The sequence below is a fragment of the Takifugu rubripes genome, chromosome 8 (assembly GCF_901000725.2).
Source record: "Takifugu rubripes chromosome 8, fTakRub1.2, whole genome shotgun sequence".
NCBI lineage: Eukaryota > Metazoa > Chordata > Actinopteri > Tetraodontiformes > Tetraodontidae > Takifugu > Takifugu rubripes.
In genome coordinates, this window is record NC_042292.1 from 1,808,094 (window position 1) to 1,827,283 (window position 19,190).

Below are 19,190 nucleotides of genomic sequence, written 5' to 3' on the forward strand. Positions count from 1 at the left end.
CTCTGTTTTTTGTATAATGGGGCTTTAAAGAAAATGGATTTTTGTGATGAATGTAGCAGATGGGAACAAAGCCGATAAGCTTTCTCTTCCATCTTTCTATGACCACAAATGTTTCCCTTTCAACTATAAATACACTCCACGAAACCTGCTGCATCCTGTAACATGAAGCGCAGTTTGAAGTGATTATCAAGGTCCAGAATAGACCACCGTCTCCTGTTACATCCAGAGGCTAAAGGCTTGAACCAAATAAACAGTTTTATTTTGTAAGCCTGGCTTCTATTTTGTGAAGATGCCATTTGATTTGATTAAGTACTGGCAGGCTTTTATGTAAAAAGCTTGAATCTGGATGAAAGCTAAACCTAATCAATAGAAGGTAGATTGTGGACTTAGAGGCCACCCAGGTTGTGGTTGGAGCGAGTGAGACGGAGAGGGAAAGGTGAGAAAACCAATAAAGCTGCACAGTGGGAGATAATGGACGACAAAACAGTAGGGGAAGAGGCTTAATGATTCTTTGTAGTGCTGCTGTCAACCTCAGCATATCGTTCTAACTGGTACACACCTCTGTAGGGAATGATGGGGTCCCATTTTACTGGGTGGATGGATGGATGGATGGATGATGGATGGAGGATGGATGGATAGATGATTGATGATAATGGATGGATGATGGATGGATGGATGGATGGATGGATGGATGGATGGATGGATGGATGGATGGATGGATGGATAGATGATTGATGATAATGGATGGATGGATGGATGGATGGATGGATGGATGGATGGATAGATGATTGATGATAATGGATGGATGATGGATGGATGGATGGATGGATGGATGGATGGATGGATGGATAATGGATGGATGATTGATGGATGGATGGATGATGGATGGATGGATAATGGATGGATGATTGATTGATGGATGGATGATGGTTGGATGGATGGATAGATAGATAGACGACTGATGATTGATGAATAATGGATGGATGATGGATGGATGATGGATGGATGATGGATGGATTGATGGATGGATGATGGATGGATGGATGGATGGATAGATGATTGATGATTGATGAATAATGGATGGATGATGGATGGGTGGATGGATGGATGGATGGATGGATGGATGGTTGGATGGATGGATGGATAGATAGATAGATAGATAGATAGATAGATAGATAGATAGATAGATAGATAGATGATTGATGAATAATGGATGGATGATGGATGGATGGATGGATGGGTGGGATTTTTTTAATGTATTTACTTTTGACCCCTCCCCCTAATCTATTTACTGAATTACTTCCCTTCTTTCATTGCAAAATAGACTGATTCTTTTAGGGGGCAGTGGTTGGAACTAATTCACTTCTAGTTTCTCTAATGGTTTTATTTCTGCACAAATAAGTGTTTTGTTTAGTAAGTTAGTATTCTAATAAGTAATAATTATTTTAGATTTTTAGATTCTAGACATAGAGAGTTCAATGGTTACTTGAGCGTAAATTGATTTACCGTAAAAGGTAAGTTATCCTACTGACAACAATGGGAGTTGTTTAAGCTAATCATAGCAAGTGAAATATGTAGAAACCTAGACTGATTGTGTGTTTGCATACGTGTGTGTGTGTGTGTGTGTGTGTGTGTGTGTGTGTGTGTGTGTGTGTGTGTGTGGATCTTGCATTCCAGTCAAAGTCACGTGCAACTTTCTGTGGTAACAACAGCTCTCATTCACTGAGGACAAATTATAATTTCTTCCCAGTGGTGTGTAATTGTAGCTCACTGTATTGCGATCACTGTAGGTGTGGCTACAGTGGGGTAGGTATCTAAAAATGTTTGGAATTGTTGCATATGTTATGTACAGTTTCAAATGTCGGTGTCGTTCGATCACACTCACACAAAGTCTGTTCTCCTGTGTTTCTTTCCATTTTTATGCAGTGTGTTGGTGAGGAGAACTGGGTAGACAGTAGGACAATTTACATTGGACACAAGGAGCCTCCTCCAGGAACTGAGGCCTTTATACAACAGCGATTTCCTGACAACAGAATAGTCTCCTCCAAGGTCAGTGAAAGCACCCACACAGAATGTCCCACGGCTCTAAACAGAGTGGTGCATCTGATCAAACAGAAACCAGAATGAAGCGATGTCAATGATATCAATGAACAGCTTTGCTTAACAAAATGGACAGGGATTCTAAAGAGTTGTCAACAATATTTGGTATTTGGTATTTAAAGGCAAACATCAAGTGATCAATCATTTATTTTTTGTACTGAATGGATTATTTCATCGTACTCTGTCACGTTTTCAGTACACATTTTGGAACTTCATCCCAAAAAACCTGTTTGAGCAATTCCGGAGAGTTGCCAATTTCTACTTTCTCATCATATTTCTGGTTCAGGTAAAAGAAAATTTCACATTGCAGGATATTCTTTTTTTAAAAATGTTAATCTTGTTTAGTGCAGTGCTTAGTACTGCCACCTCACTCCTGTAGAGAAAAAATGTCTAACTGAAATCACAGTTCACTGTTGCCATGTATATTTTTATGCCTGTGTGTGTCTCTAACTCCAGTTAATCATCGACACCCCCACCAGTCCAATCACCAGTGGATTGCCACTGTTCTTTGTCATCACAGTAACAGCCATTAAACAGGTGAGGTGCAGGGAAGCTGTTACCATTACTGTTGCTTTACTGGTGCAGATACCATTTTTTTCCTGCATGCTTCTCTCCATCAGGGTTATGAGGACTGGCTGAGACACAAAGCAGACAATTCTGTCAACCAGTGTTCTGTCCACGTGGTGCACCACGGGAAAGTGACCCAGAAGCAAAGTCGCAAGCTCAGGGTATGTGTGGCAGTCTTCCCCAGTCTAGTCTTGTATGACAGAAATAGCGCTTTTTCTCAGATCACTTCATTTTCTAGGGATTGATAAATCTAGATCATATTTTGTAATATATCAGCTGCAAAGGATCTTGCACAGGGTGTATGGGATGATTGCTTGTCTGTGACAGATTGCTCTGACAGCTGTTAAGGTAGATTCTTGCTAGGCAAGATGCCAACCCAAACACCAGTGTGCCAGTAGCACTCGGGATACATGACACACTGACTGTATTTACTATAGGACTGTTATTTAGAGTCAAGTGGGTCACTGTTTAAACCATCCTTAAATGTAACTCAAGGAATTGGCATCATATCTTCTGCCTGTCTCAGGTTGGAGATGTGGTCTTTGTAAAAGAAGACGAGACTTTTCCCTGCGACCTCATCCTTTTGTCGTCATCCCGAGAAGATGGGACCTGTTTTGTCACTACAGCTAGTCTGGATGGAGAAAGCAGCCATAAGGTGTGTGTTTTGTTGTTGTGCATTTGTATATACAGTATGTATGTGCTTTAAACTTCCACTCCTACCCACTCAATAATAGCTCCAGATCATTGAATTCACACACAGTGAAACAAAGAAAAACACATTCTTACACAGTCTTCACTTAAAGATTGCGTCAGTGGTTTTTGCTTTTAAAATGTTACAAAAAAGTTGAAAAAACAAACAAAACCAATATACTGTAAATGCAGTGGACATTCATGTAAATGATATTAACCTAATCATAATACGTCATTAATGTATTATCAAATGTTTGTTAATGTGTAATGAATCTTTTTGCGCGATTTTTCTTACTGGCTAAGTTGAATTGGGAAAAAAAACATGACCACATCTAGTATGTCGTAATTTGGCATTCCAATAATTCATCCATCCAACGTCTACTCTACACAGGCTGTGATTGCTTGTTTTTATAAATCTATATTTTTATATAAAGTATATATAAAAGCACTTCTTTGGCTGACAGTATCAAAACAAACTGCTACACAAGGAAAGGGACAGCTGTTTCCAAATGGTTCATCTCTTTCCTTTCCTGTTCTCCTGCTTTGCCTCTTAGACTTACTATGCAGTTCAGGATACCAACGCATGCCAAACTGAGAAAGAAGTTGACTCGATCCATGCTACAATTGAATGCGAACAACCACAGCCTGACCTTTACAAGTGAGTGTAAAATGCATTTACCGTTAGTGTGCATACACACACTTCTGTTCTTACTTATCTCTGTCTGACACAGATTTGTGGGCCGCATCAACATCTACATGGACAGTGAGCCTGTGGCTAGGTAAGGAACTCTTCTATATATTAACATCTCATTAAACACTTGCGGTAATTTGTGTTTATGTGTGCGTGTGCTGGTTTACAGACCTTTAGGAGCAGAGAACCTGCTGTTACGAGGAGCCACACTCAAGAACACAGAGTATATCTATGGTAATAGTTAAAACCTTCCATCTTCCATCAGTATTGCTGTCTAAAAGGTTAAACATATGTCTTGAATGTACATCCACTGATAAATAAGAGATATAAATTTAGCTCTTGGGAGATAATTACTCATTATTGAACATCTGCTTGGTTCTTTTGTTGTCAAACTGTTGATGTGTGTTGTCTTTGATTTAGCTGTTGCTATCTACACTGGTATGGAAACCAAGATGGCGCTCAACTACCAGTCTAAATCTCAAAAGCGCTCTGCTGTAGAGAAGTAAGCTTTCATAAAATGATTTATTAGATATTCATAAATCTTTTTACCCATTTTCTAATAGCATCAGTTAATGCCCTGTTTCCAGTCTGAAAGAATCTGTGAGATATCTCTTCTTTTCAGTGCTTATGTACTCAGCAGATGTGGATTCCTCACAGATGTTCTAAATATAAGTGTCTAAAATGAAAGACATTGAATCAGGTCAAAGTTGTTCATGTTTTATGTTGATGTTAGGATCATGATAATATCACTGATGTGACAACAAACCAAGAAAATAACAATTCTTTGAATAAGTAGATCTATCACACACATTTACTTGAATACCTGTAGAAACTATAGCAGTTTATATTTTTACAGGTTATCCCCCCTACTCTCTATTTCTGTTGTAGCATCAAAAATTATTACATTTCTCATACTGGAGCATTTTATTCCATAGACTTATCCTTACTTAGACTTATCCTGTCTCTGATTGAAGGTCAATGAATGCATACCTGGTGGTCTACCTGTGCATTCTCATCGGCAAGGCCGTCGTCAACACTGCACTGAAATACTTATGGCAGGCTGACCCCAATAGAGATGAGCCCTGGTACAACCAGAGGACAGAAACAGAGAGGCAGAGACATATTGTGAGTCTGACAGTCACTCAACTTGATTTTTAATTATATGTAATCTCTGAAATGTCTCTGATCACTCACTCTTTTGTTGTCCTCAGGTGATCCGGGCATTCACAGATTTCTTAGCTTTCATGGTACTTTTTAACTACATCATTCCTGTGTCAATGTATGTCACTGTGGAAATGCAGAAGTTTCTTGGCTCCTATTTCATCATGTGGGATGATGAGATGTTTGATGAGGACCTGGGAGAGAGAGCTGTGGTCAATACGTCAGACCTTAATGAGGAGCTGGGACAGGTCATATACATTGTCCCTGTTTGACACACATATCGATTCACAAACAATATATTTATTTTTGAGAAGCTATTTTTTTAGAAGTGGTGAGATGAAATATAAAGGAAGGTAACACTCTGCTCCATTTTTCAGGTGGAGTATGTATTTACAGACAAAACCGGGACTCTGACAGAAAACAACATGGAGTTTATAGAGTGCTGCGTGGACGGACATGTTTACGTGCCACATGTGATCTGCAATGGCCAGGTAACAACCTGAGGGGTTAACATCTTTATCTAATATGTCACATACCCTTCAGTTATTTCTGTCTTCCTCACTTTGGCGTGCATGAATAAATGCTTATTACAAATAATGTTGTGTGCTCACACCTGAGGCTAATCTGTGTTTTTAAAGGTGCTGTCTTGTGCTGCCGGGATGGATATGATCGACACATCACCTGGTCCTGAGGCCAGGGTAAGCACTCATTCATTCATTTATTCATTCATTCAATAATTCCTTCGTTCAAATAACCTTTTAATGTCTAAACTTGACTTTAGATGCTTCAAGAATTGTAATGTTAAATTGCCATGGAGGACCTAATTTTTGTCCAGAGTAATTTTTTTAACCCAATATTGGGTCCTTTGCTCAACACTGGATAACACTGTATTGGTCATCCACCTTAGGTGCATGAGGATCTGTTTTTCCGTGCACTGTGTTTGTGCCACACAGTGCAGGTAAAGGAGGAGGAGACGGTGGATGGAATCAAGCATGGCATCCACCAGGGCAAATCCACTTCCTTTTATATCTCCTCGTCCCCAGACGAAGTGGCACTGGTGGAGGGAATGAAGAGGTGGGTCCGTCTTGTTTACTACAGTTTACTGTCTCAGATGAGTATAAAACAACACTATTTTGATTTTGTTTATGTTTTATATATTTTTGTATCAATTTATGTCTTTAAGAAAGCATAAAAATATATTTTATTAATAATTAGCGCCAATGCGGTATTATATCGTGAATATCTTTTTAATTCAAGATGTTATCCTGCCGATAAAAATACAATTAATAAAATGTTTATATATATAATTTTGTATCATTTTTATTGATAGAAATCAAGTAATTAAACAATTCTAACAGTAACTAGGTACATTGACTTTTATTCACATGTAAGTTAATTTATTTATTATGTTTATTAATCAATTTGTTATTTGTTTAAATTTACTGATTTAAATAAAATTTTGATTGTACTGATTAAACTTAATTTTAAATTGTGCTATTTCCATCTGCAGGCTCGGCTTCACTTATCTCAGACTGAAAGATAATCACATGGAAATCTTAAATAGGGAGGATGAGGTTGAGAGGTCAGCGTCATTCATGTCTTTAACCCTGCTCAATTTACTTTAATTCTGGCTATTTTGGTTGCATTTTTTAATCTTTCTCTCTCTTTTACCACGTGTGTATATGTTAAACTGTCCATTAGGTTTGAACTGCTTGAGGTGTTAACATTTGATTCTGTCAGACGGAGGATGAGCGTCATCGTCAGATCCAGCACTGGTATATAACACAAACCATCAACATATCCTTAGGTGTGTGGTTTCTCTGAACATTTTTCTGTGCGTTTCTAACATCCATTGTCATGTGTGTGTGTGTGTGCTGTAAACAGGTGAGCTCTACCTCTTCTGCAAAGGTGCAGATTCCTCCATCTTTCCTCGAGTAATATCAGGCAAAGTGGAGCAAGTCAGAGCTCGAGTAGAGCACAACGCAGTGGTGAGGGCACCCAGAAATACGCTGACATTCCCAAAACAACTACTACTGTCTAAAGTTACTGTTTCTATGGTTACAATATGATGTCGATCAGTGGAGCATGACCCACTTCCATTGCTTATTTGTTCTGTTTTGTTCCATACAAGGTCCCAGTATGGCAAGAATAAAATCAGCCTGACACTTTGCCCCAATTAGCAATCTGACTATACAATATATCATTGCATATTTTATTGTCACATTACTCCTGTAGCATTCGTAATGTTTTAATAAAACTTTTTAGACAATATTTTTTTTTTTAAACCTACAGTCATTTGGTAGGTGCTGTTAAAGTCCATATGAACAACTGCAGTGTTGGCCGCTCCAGTGAGTGTCCCATGGCCTCCATGTGTCTGGACTTTCTTAAAAGACAAGATTGTGGCAGAATTATTTATTATTATTATTATTATTTTATTTTTTTTTAATACTTGAACACCAATTTTTCCTCACAAAGTACATAGATGTATTCAGTATATATATTTTTTCATTTTAAAAATTTCCTTTAGTCTGTAATTTCTTGTCATATTAGTCACCCTATGTTTGATTAATGCTCTCCTTTAGGAAGGTTTGAGGACTCTTTGTGTTGCCTATCGGCCTCTGAGTGCTGAAAAGTACCAGGAAGTTTGCCACTTGCTCAGCACTGCCAAGCTGGCGCTGCAGGACAGAGACAAACGACTTGCAGAGGCCTATGACCTCATTGAGAAAGATCTAATCCTGCTGGGGGCCACTGCAGTGGAGGACAGGTAGCTTGGAGCCTTCTTTTAAAATTTACTGGAATGATTAGATGTGAGATAATTGTGAAAGTGTGAGATAATTGCAGTAGCGCAAACATCAGAGAAGGAATATGCAAATGTTCTCGAACTGGTTTTACTACAAATAAAAGCTATGATGTAGGGCTCTTTTAGCCTCTGTACAAGCTTAAATCCCCATTAAGGATATGACTATATTGCAATGTCGGGAATTGTCCAGGAAAAAAATCTATTAAAAAGACAAGGAGAATGGGGTTCAAAGTATATTTTTACACCGTGTATACAGTATAAACTATATAATATATTTTTCTCACTACAGGCTTCAGGAAAAAGCAGCCGATACCATAGAGTCTCTGCACAAGGCAGGCATTAAGGTGTGGGTGCTGACTGGTGACAAGATGGAGACAGCTGCAGCAACCTGCTACGCCAGCAAGCTGTTTCACCGCAACACAGAGATCCTGGAGCTGACCACCAAGCGCACGGAGGAGCAGAGCCTTCATGATGTCCTATTTGACCTGAGCAGGACTGTCCTGAGGCAGCATGGAAACATGGCCAGGGATAACTTCTCTGGGTGTGTATCAGTCAGGAAAGCACCTCTAAAGTACAAATATATAGGACTGGAAGATGTGACATACTGTACGTTTCCTTATAGGGGTTAAACAGATCTCTAGCTAATGATTACTTTTTCTGTGTCCAGTTTGTCAGGCGACTGTACAGACTATGGTCTTATTATTGACGGAGCCACCCTCTCAGCAGTGATGAGGCCTTCGCCAGAGGACTCAAACTCAGGAAACTACAAAGAGATTTTCCTTGAAATCTGTCGGAATTGCAGTGCCGTGCTATGCTGTCGAATGGCACCACTTCAGAAAGCTCAGGTACAATAGGAACAGTTTCGATAGACGCACTGAAATTGATTTCAGTGACATTTTGTCTTTGGTTTCCTAGATTGTGAAGCTGATCAAAGCCTCCAAGGAGCACCCTATCACTCTGGCTATTGGAGATGGAGCCAATGATGTCAGCATGATCCTCGAGGCACACGTTGGCATTGGTCAGTTCACAGCTAATTAACCCTGTAACTAGTAACTGGTTACACGTGAGAGGCTACACTGTGCTGGTTAGCCTTTCTGACAATGTTGTGAAAGTGGAAAGTTTAGTCAAATATTTTCAGAGAACAACTGAAGTATATTTGAAAGATGAATATGTTTTTTTACATGACTAGAAAGTTCTCAAAAACACAGATAATATGCTTAAAAATCCCTATTTTTTATATTTTACCATGTGATCTTGCTACCACAACTCTCAAGGCATCATGGGAAAGGAAGGTCGCCAGGCAGTGAGGAACAGTGACTATGCCATCCCAAAGTTCAAACACCTCAAGAAGATGCTGCTGGTCCACGGACACTATTACTATATACGCATCGCTGAACTTGTGCAGTATTTCTTCTATAAGGTAATCTATCTGCTCCCTTCAGTACAGTAGGAGATTAGGATTATGGGGAATTTACTCGTAACATTATTTGGATTTCAATTTGTGCCTACAATTTTTTGAATTTCAATGACTAATTATGTCTGAAAATATGGGTGGGAATTTAATAATAATAATAAGTGCAGTGTCCAATACACAATTTTGTTAAGATATTTTATTTTCCTTTTCTGACTGTAACCTGCATGAACTTTGTGTATATACGGTGATTAGAAATTTGAATTTGAAAGTATGACATTTTACTGCATTAAATGCTGCATTTGCATGGTTTTTACACTCTTTTGAACTGCTGTTTTTCCTCTGGCTTCTTACATTTCCAGAATGTGTGTTTCATCTTTCCTCAATTCCTCTACCAGTTCTTCTGTGGATTTTCACAACAGGTATGCAAACACCGACAGCTACAGCCCAGTTATATGGAATAGAAAAGACAATAACCCCGACTGTGTTCTCCCCAGCCATTGTACGACACAGCCTACCTGACTCTGTACAATATCAGCTTTACCTCGCTGCCAATTCTCCTCTACAGTCTCATAGAACAGCACATTCACATGGACATCCTGAAGAAAGACCCATCTCTTTATAGGTCAGTATGCTATGTGTCTATCTGCACTACGTCCTCCTGCCTACATCACTTCTTTTTTCCCCACATGTTCAGAGACTCATTTTCACTAGACTGGAATTTTTTTTCTGGGGGGGAAAAAAGCATTGAAATTTGGGGATATTTCATGTATTCATTGTTACTTCTTGAGTGATTCTCAGGTTTTGTACCCTAAAGTCAGAGTGCTCTAAATGGATTTGAAACTGTAAGCAGAAACACTTTCTATTGATTTCATGTCACGCACAACAGGCCTTAGCTCTCTACCAAGCAGGTCAAGCTTCATTGGAAATATTGGATTTACATTTGGTATATATGCAGAAAGCTGCATGTCATGAAATAATCGGCCTTTTTTTTTACTCCTTTTTGTTTAATTTGCTTTGCATGATTCTCCAAGTTCGTACTGAATTACTCCTCTTTTCGAACAAAGAGAACAAATGGCTTTTAGTCATTTGTTATGTTCGCATTTATAGATGATCCTACCTGGATTTTAAATCAGACAAAATAAAAATATCTTCCTTCATTTATTTCTGGTTTAGGTCCTCCAAAGCGAGCTACTGTGATATTGATCAGAAGAGTAAGCGTGTAATCATTCAGAAAGGCAGTTTCTCATTCATCTTGTTTTCTCTTCCCAGAGATATTGCGAAGAACTCTTTGCTGCAGTGGCCCATCTTTATTTACTGGACCATCCTGGGGGTCTATGATGCTATTGTGATGTTCTTTGGTGCTTATTTCCTGTTTGACAACACCACCTTCACCAGCAATGGACAGGTAATGACAGTGATTCCATATGCTGGCATCAGGTAAACGCTACCAGATACATTACTTAACGTTGTTTTATTTAGACTTTCAAATCGAAATAAAGTAGTGATCTGCAGTATTAACAGTGATACTTTATTTTGCACGTGTGAAAAATGTCTTTCTCAAAACATATTGCACACCAGATACCCACCTTAGGCAGCTACACGGCTGTTGTTTTTGAATTTTTTGATTGTGTGAAATGGTTACTTTAGGAGAATTAGCAGGTTTTAAAACTAAAAACTGATTTGGAATTCTCACAGCATGGCATTTTTTTTCTGCAGCCTCCTTGTGTTTCTGTTGGGATGTCCTTTCAGTTTTAAACTCTCTCAGATAATCTTTTTTTACTGCTTTGATTGTTTTCACTTTTTTATGCATTTTTTTTTCTTAACTGCTGTCCGTTTTATTATGGTTTTCTTCTTTCTGGCCGCTCTTTCCACTGCTCTTACCTTTCTGTTGCATTTTGTTTTTGCTTCTCTTTCCTCCTCTCAGCTAATGACAACCAACACACAGATGGTAAGCCCGTTCTTGACTGTCTGTCATTTCATGTTGGACACACTTTCCTGACGTCAAACCATCATCCGTCCACCATTGCTGTCCAGTTTTTACTGTTTGTGTCGTTATCCTCATCATAATGTGTGTGTGTGTGTGTGTGTGTGTGTGTGTGTGTGTGCTGGGCTGGTCTGCACAACTTCAAAGATCTGTTTGAGGGTTAAGACTTGATTTTAATCTTAAGGTCTTAGGTTTAGGTCAGGGAGTCTTTAGGGTTAGGGATTTAGGATCGATGGTAATTCTTAAGGTAAGAGACTTGGAAATGTATTATGTATATGAAAGTCCTCACAAAGATAGAATTGCAAGGAGAGTTTGGGGTTTTTCTCTGTGGAGCTTGTGGGTTCCTGTGGGTTCCTTCCAGGTACTCCCTGGTTTCCCCCCATTATCCAAAGACATGCATTTGTCAGAGAGGTGAATTGGGGGCTCTAAATTGACCGTGTGAATGGGTGAGAGTGTGAATGGCTGTTTGTTGTATATGCTGACCATGTGATGAGCTGGCTACAAGCTTAGGGCACACCTCACCTCTCACCCAAGGGCAGCTGGAATAGTTCATTTAGAATTTACACACTAATATGCCTGAAATATAAATACTTGACACATTCATTTTTGGTTGCTCTTGTTGTTTTGTTTTATTTCTCAATGGCTGGAGAATGAGAGGTCTCCATATTATGATTTTGTCAGACATTAATGAGGAACCAAGTCTTCTAATCAAGTCTTTAGTCTACTTTAATGCAACCACAAAATGTCATTAAAACTCTGGAACTCTATTACAATTTTTAAATTAATTAGCCCTCTGACATCCTGAATGGTGCTGTGTTAGCGCCCTGCCATTGGATTACTTGTTACATTTGTACTTACTGCATCTTATATATTAATTTTGAATAACTTGAGTGACTATATTTTACCTGATCCTGATAGCCGTACTCCAGTTCCAATTTGTAACTCAGTACATATGCACTTTTAAAAAGATGCAAAAACTAAAACCTGTTTGTCCGTCTGCTTTTACAGATGTTTGGTAATTGGACCTTTGGGACACTCGTCTTCACCGTGCTCGTCTTCACTGTGACACTCAAGGTAGCAACACGCCCAGTATTAACAATCTATCTGCATTCAGTGAATTGAAGAGGAAAGGCTGGGTCAGACTTCAGTGGCGTCGTTAACGCAGGTTTCCTGTCTCGCGTCTCATCTGCAGTTGGCTCTGGACACGCATTATTGGACTTGGATCAATCATTTTGTCATCTGGGGATCACTGATTTTCTTTGTGGTCTTTTCCCTGCTGTGGGGCGGAATCATCTGGTAAGCTGAAGCAAAACACAAAACAATTAACATGAGTCCAACCTCTGATATCCATGTGTTTACCTTGAATAATTAACAAAAACAGACGCCGTCACCATGAGTGCGAGATGAGTTGAGTCCTTTGGGAAATCATTTTAGTTGTTTTACTTGTTTTTTTAATCTTTTTAACAATCAGCAATGCCAAAAGGAACCATCCAAACAGCCTGCCCAACAATATTCATTACAATCATGCCAAATAAAGGGGAAATGCTGTATTCAGGGAATAAGACTGAATCTTGATTACAAGAACAATGAAATGGAACTCTTTTTACTGAAAAACCAGCTGCAAAATTGCCTTGGGGTGGCTCAGGCAACGTTCTCATAAAGGAAAAGAGGACCTAAGGAAAGTATCTCTCAGATCATTCTCTGGTCCTGTGGTGGCACAGTTGTAAAGAAGCGCCATAGGTACTTATGTAGCACTTACCCCCAGTCAGCTAAACTAGTCTTTTCTGGAACAAACCAGATTTATTTGATTTTGTTGCCTCCAGGCCTTTCCTGAACTACCAGAGGATGTACTACGTGTTCATGCAGATGTTGTCCAGCGGTCCTGCCTGGCTCAGTATAATCCTCCTGATAACAGCCAGTCTGCTGCCAGATGTGGTGAAGAAGGTCATCTGGAGGGCATTGTGGCCCACCACTACTGAACGTATACAGGTGAGGGCCTGCATACACTACATATAGGACACAGGCTCTGCATCTTAAGTCTGTTTAAGCTCAAATAAACAGTCGGAAGTTGTGAAACCAACTACTGATAGTGCCTATTGGTGATGTCTTAGTGGCGACTCTGGCTCAGCAGAATTTTGCTGGTTTTGGTCACCTCCCAGCTCAGCTGGATGTAAGTCAGAGCCGCTGCTACGTGCCTCTCTATCTGACTAAAAAAGGGTTAACATTCCAGATGTGGTGACATTTATTTGATTAAATGTGTTTTAATGTGTTTTGTTAAGCATTTGGTTTAATCCATGAATCATGTTTTCAGCAGGACGCGTTTTAAAATGCATCGCATTGGACCTTTTTTGGGTAGAGACTTTAAAAATCACAACCACTGCACATTAGGGAACACTATCAACCCTCCCAATGTCGACCTTGCTCAGAGCAGCCATTTGTTCAGGGCTGCAGGGCTCAGGCTTCCCCTAAGGGGGGATCTCCTCTGATCTCAACCAACCCCAAATATGGGAACGGGTTTAATCTAAACACCTGCTGCATTTCTGATTTCTTATTCTGTGGGAATTGTGTTTCAAACCTTTGCCTTTCTGATCTTAAAAACCCAGCATCTATTGATAGATAAACACTTTCTTTACACATTTGGCTTTGTATTGCCAATTTCTAAGATTTATTTAGACCATAATGTTTCGATATATTTTACTTTGACTAAAATATTGCCGTGTAAAATCAGATTACAGCATTTTCAATTCCAGGTAGAATTCTTAATGATGTGTTTGCAGGAGTTATTGGGGTGCTGTTTCAACTCTCCAACAACCTTCTTCTATCCACCTGTGTTGTTTAAACTGTGTTTATAGAGGGTTTACTGCAATCCTCCTCAAACCTTTAAATCTCCCCTTTCCTTGTTCCCTCGTCCGGCTTTTCCCTCCCTTTCCTTCTCGCGACAGACTAAACACCGGTGCCTTCCCTCTGAGCCCACCACCATCTTTATGCTGTCTCAGACTTCCAGCAGAATGAGTTTCTAACCCAGATCTCCTGGAGGTGACCCTCTGCTTTTCTTCCTACCTTTAAAACATGCCTTATTTTTGTTTATTCCTTCACTTCCCCCACCTTTATGCATGAACGTTTGATGTTGCGCAATGTTGCCTTTTATTAGTGCGGTCACATCAGGGTTTACACGTGCAGATCAAAGACCAGTGTGAGTGTTGTTTCTTTGCCAGTAGTCTAAATGTGACCTTAATTACACTCACATGTCTGATTTATAGCTGTGGTAGCTCCTTAATGTGTGTTTGGGTACGTCTGTCCACAGCATGTGAGGAATAATAAAGAGTTTGACACAGTCCTGGCCTTCCTAAGTTCTGAGTCCTTACTAGATGAAGTAGCTGACACAGAAGTCTAACGGGGCTTCGTCACGGTAAAAAAACCAAAACGTTTGGATTTGTGAGGTGTTTATGATGTCCTTCAGAGGAGAGGTTTACTTTGCTGTGGTGGTCGATTTAACCTGTTCTTCAATTTGGCACCTGACTAACTCCTGGGTTGTTCCGTGAGTGTGTTTGTGTGTGCGTGCTTATGGAAAGGACTGCCAAGGTAGAGGTTTTTCCCTGTACATACTTGTTTATATTGTATAACCTGGATTTTGGGTGACTCTCTTCGTGGCGCTGCGCTGCCATCTAGCGGCCGACTTCTGGAAACTCTTGCTCATCGTGGGTCTGATTATTGATGCATGTTATTTGGTCATGTGCATGGTCTTGCTCTTTGTGCAGTTACAGCCTGCATTTAAAAAAATGCATTTGTATTTTTCCATTCCTTCATTTATTTTGCTTGCATTGTTGTGAATCTAATTGTCTAATTATTGTCACAGCTGCCCAATTTGTTCTCTTTTAGACCACATTCTAAGTAATTACTGAAGTACTGTCCAATTCTTGACATTTTATTTAAATAATTAATATAATATAATATAATATATAAAATAATATCTTACAACATGCTTCAGATGAAAATGATCTCCAAGCACTTATTCCATAGGTTGAATTCTAACACTTTTTCCCAATGGTAGCGAAATCATTGTCCAAATGTAATTTAACTGATCTGTTTAATCGGGTCTATAAGAGAAAACTCTTCAAAAGGGGCAGCTGGGTAATAATCTGGTATCTATATCCTCCTTTTCTGATTTTTCTGCAAATGGAATATGTTTGACAGCTAAGGCGTCTCCCTGCCTCTCTCCCCACTCGCAGAATGCTGATAAACTCTACAAGGGCCACCTGTCTGAGTTCACTCCCCTGGCGTCTCTCCACACCCTGTCCAAGACCGGCAACCAGCGGCGAGGCTCAATCAACCAAAGGAATGCGGCAAATCCTCACAGGTCTCAAGGCTTTAAAAAGAAAACCATGTTCACACGCTGGCAGAGAACCCCAGACTACTGCACCTTCACCCCCCTGCTCAGATTTACAGACGGCTCCCCCTGCTCAAAGCGGGGATACCCCAACAACGGGGCAGGGCACGAGACCTCCGTTTGATTTAATACACTACTGCATTACTAATGTAACTAAAACCTCTTGTGTTTATGAGCTGGGACTCTTGTAATCCATCTGTAAGGGATTACACTGAAAGTGACCTTCACTGCTCTCCTCCTGTGACTTTGCTCACAAAACATTGCGGAAAGTTCTAGAATGTACCGCCGCTGCATCACGCCAAGGTCTCAGTGGATTGATGGCGCCGCAGATATTTTGATGCTACGTGCACAGCCCCGTGTTGATGTTCGGCAGCTGAAGTGCACGTTATGGGATGCGTGATAGCGCTGGTTAGAGGTACGCAAGAGGGGTGCATTTCATAAAAATGGTAACGTTTTGTAAAAACTAATTTGTCTCTTTCATTTGTAATTCAGTTCTCCATTTTTTGCTAATTTGTGCCTTTTTGTTACAATGTGCGCCTCCTTCACTGCACATTTCTATGGTTTTCTGTTCATTTCAGGAGGTTCATTGAATACGTTTACAATTGGAAGCCTCTGAACGCATCGTTGTTAAACTTTTATTAATACTGTCAGGTCGCTGAAGGTTTGAATAAGCAGAAATTCCACAAACTTCGAGGCACAAACTGTTGCTAAGACACGTTGATGATCCCCCGCAGTTCGTGCTGCCGAGCTCGGGCGTAGATCCGTGCACTCTTTTAAAATAAGCAGATGTCAACTCTTATGTCTCGTAGTTTTATACTCTTTAATGTAAGGATAATCTTTAGGGGATGATCAATATTTTACCTCACTATGCCAGCTTGTGTCCCTGAAATGGTTCAAATGCACTGAAATACTGAAATGTGGTTGCTGTTGCTAACGAGGATGATGATGATGGAGGATGAACAGGTTTCTCGGACCAATCGTTTCTTCACTCCTGCTCTCTTACTTCCTTTTCTCTCTGCCCTGTCTGTTTGCCTCTTCCCAGGACTAACTGGTGTTGCCTCTGTGCAAACACGTTGTCTCGAAACACTCCCTAGGACTGCTGTGGTCACACCTCACATTGTAAGGAAGGCTGTAGTAGTGTGTGATCCCTGTGTCCTCTTTGATGGTTTCATCGTTGTGCATTGTTGCCCCAAAATCCGACTGTTAGAGCTTTGGTTGTAGCGGTTTTGTCAGCATGTTTGAGCAGAAATTCCTCAGAGTAGTTTTTGTATGGATCTGTAACCTTTGTGTCTGATAGTGTTCGTGTTCTAATTTTGTAGAAAAATTGTGAGAGCTGCCTCAGCGAGGTCTTATGCCTTAATATCACATACACAGTGTAACACTAACCTGCACACAATTAACCAAAGAAACAAATATTCTTTACCAGGAGATTATGACACGTGAACATTTAAGTCTAAAAAGTGTGTTTTTGTGTCAGCTTACTCCACTTTGCTTAAAGTAGCTTTAGACTGAAAACAAAACACTAATTTGCGCCACTGAGTGATGCCTTGAATTGGTTGTTTTAGACAGGTGTGGCCAGCAGGTGGCGATAGAGTTTAGATAACGCTGAGGAACACAATTTTTCTTGAGTTGGGTCTGACAGCTGTTTTTGACTCATTTTTGGGGTGCGGAATCCAAAACTGATCTCAGTTTTCCTCTATCACATGACGTTTTTGAACTCTAGCATCCCCTATATGTAGTTCAAAGTGTCCACCATAAGAAAAAAAAAACTGACTTTAATTTTGGAATTAGTGTGCCAATTTTTGTTTTAAAAGGCATACAAATCTAACTCAACAGAATTTCTTTTTCAAATTGTTCCCCAGTGTAATCACAGTCATCACAGAACCTGTTTGTGCGAAATTGTGACGAAAACTGTTCAGTTTTAGGAACCTAAATGTTGTTTCTAACAGGGCAAGAAGTGCAATAAACCATCCGATTGTGTGTAAAAGAGCTACATCATGGAACTGAGTGTCTTGCTCTTTAGCCACTCTGAAAGGATGAACGGTTCTTCCCTTTGCTGTAGACGGTCTGGCCTTCTTAAGTATTAGCTTTTAGCTTAAGATAAGGTGAACATGCACCCAAAGAGTAATTTGGCCATGACATTTTCATCGTCCCCGTGTGCCGGACAGGATCCAACAGCACCGCACTAATGCTGCTGTGTAAGCGCGCAGTAAATGTGATGCGGTTTTGTACCTTTGGAAAAGGACACCGGCTTTCACTCCTCTGTTCAAGAGTCTTTCTCTGTTGTTCCCTCTCAACTCTCTTTCTGGCTGTTTCATTCTTGTGAAGTGATGCTGATGTGGACGCAGCCGCCTCCGCGTGAGTGATCGTCTCCTTCCTGCATACTCTCCTCCAGCCTCCTATGCTCTTTGGTGTGTAATAGTGCAGAAAAGATGCTTTTGTGCTTCCAGTTGCTGCTAGTTACACTTGTAGCTGCTTTACATTAGGTGCCTTGGGCTAGATTCGCTGCGATGTCGTGTTTTGCTAGCTTGAAGCTGAATTTTACTGCTAATAAAGGATTTGGAGCCACAGAGTGCAGGTGATGGGTGCATGACTGGGAGAGAGTGAATGTAAAATATTGGCAGGCTTTGTTTTCAAAGAGGAATGATTGTGAAGAAACGGCACTGTAATATTATGAATGATTCAGAATTGCACCTAAAAATTCCAATCATTTGTGTTTGATGACAGTTTTTGTATGGTTTTTATTTCAAGTGTTTTGTATATATTCCGTACATACGTGTGTGTGGAGAAGGGTGTCTGACATATTTTTACAGTTTTATATTATGTATGATGTAAAAAAAAAAAGACATTCAGTTAATTTAGCACAGCATTTGTTGTGGATTTTATTTATATTTATGTTCTCAAAAACTTGACCTCTCAGATGGATCAATGTTGCAAACACTTTGATACTGTTGATTTTCTTTTTATTTAAACAGATTTGAGTCTGAGCTTCTCTTTAAATAGCAGTAAACTGGATCCCAACCTGCTAATATACCAAATGAAGAAATGATCATGAGTGTTTAGTTCATCCAAAGAAGAGAATATCACATTTGAAAGATGTTTATGAAGAGGTCGGTTTGCCAAGGTTTCACAAGTATTAGCGAATAAATGAACAAACCTGTTTGAACCTTCTTTCTGTGTGTTTTGAGAGAGCAGTATTGTGACAACTGTACCTCTGAAACCCCCCCCCCCCCCCCCCCCGTACCTTACAGGTCCTCTCACTTCCTGGTCACTTTGACACACACATAAACATGGTCGACTCACGCCGACCATCCTCACGCGTCAACCGCCAGCAATCCATCAGAAGAGTTTCCTCCAGCCCGAGCGTTCCCAGTGTCTCATATAACCACATCCACC

At 40.0% G+C, this 19,190-nt stretch overlaps 1 protein-coding gene across 4 annotated transcripts in view; it reads left to right on the plus strand.

Annotated features, from left to right (window-relative positions):
* Positions 1 to 18,965, plus strand: part of atp11a (ATPase phospholipid transporting 11A) — a 30,258-nt gene extending 11,293 nt beyond the window's left edge. The window contains exons 2-32 of one of the 4 annotated variants that reach the window (XM_029840711.1): positions 1,927 to 2,049; positions 2,297 to 2,386; positions 2,557 to 2,637; positions 2,721 to 2,828; positions 3,194 to 3,322; positions 3,912 to 4,015; positions 4,089 to 4,136; positions 4,218 to 4,282; positions 4,469 to 4,550; positions 5,023 to 5,173; positions 5,260 to 5,457; positions 5,587 to 5,700; positions 5,848 to 5,907; positions 6,117 to 6,283; positions 6,720 to 6,791; positions 6,911 to 6,984; positions 7,094 to 7,197; positions 7,792 to 7,973; positions 8,299 to 8,550; positions 8,677 to 8,854; positions 8,925 to 9,027; positions 9,284 to 9,429; positions 9,783 to 9,842; positions 9,918 to 10,045; positions 10,693 to 10,828; positions 11,348 to 11,371; positions 12,416 to 12,481; positions 12,600 to 12,703; positions 13,231 to 13,396; positions 14,350 to 14,443; positions 15,637 to 15,759. In XM_029840711.1, coding sequence (XP_029696571.1) covers positions 1,927 to 2,049; positions 2,297 to 2,386; positions 2,557 to 2,637; positions 2,721 to 2,828; positions 3,194 to 3,322; positions 3,912 to 4,015; positions 4,089 to 4,136; positions 4,218 to 4,282; positions 4,469 to 4,550; positions 5,023 to 5,173; positions 5,260 to 5,457; positions 5,587 to 5,700; positions 5,848 to 5,907; positions 6,117 to 6,283; positions 6,720 to 6,791; positions 6,911 to 6,984; positions 7,094 to 7,197; positions 7,792 to 7,973; positions 8,299 to 8,550; positions 8,677 to 8,854; positions 8,925 to 9,027; positions 9,284 to 9,429; positions 9,783 to 9,842; positions 9,918 to 10,045; positions 10,693 to 10,828; positions 11,348 to 11,371; positions 12,416 to 12,481; positions 12,600 to 12,703; positions 13,231 to 13,396; positions 14,350 to 14,427 — 3,393 coding nt within the window. In that variant the 3' untranslated portion in view covers positions 14,428 to 14,443; positions 15,637 to 15,759. Of the gene's footprint in view, positions 1 to 1,926; positions 2,050 to 2,296; positions 2,387 to 2,556; positions 2,638 to 2,720; positions 2,829 to 3,193; positions 3,323 to 3,911; positions 4,016 to 4,088; positions 4,137 to 4,217; positions 4,283 to 4,468; positions 4,551 to 5,022; positions 5,174 to 5,259; positions 5,458 to 5,586; positions 5,701 to 5,847; positions 5,908 to 6,116; positions 6,284 to 6,719; positions 6,792 to 6,910; positions 6,985 to 7,093; positions 7,198 to 7,791; positions 7,974 to 8,298; positions 8,551 to 8,676; positions 8,855 to 8,924; positions 9,028 to 9,283; positions 9,430 to 9,782; positions 9,843 to 9,917; positions 10,046 to 10,692; positions 10,829 to 11,347; positions 11,372 to 12,415; positions 12,482 to 12,599; positions 12,704 to 13,230; positions 13,397 to 14,349; positions 14,444 to 15,636 lie in introns of those variants that run through there. The other 3 variants (XM_029840710.1, XM_011619153.2, XM_029840712.1) reach the window with 3 other exon arrangements.
* Positions 18,966 to 19,190: the final 225 nt, after the last annotated feature.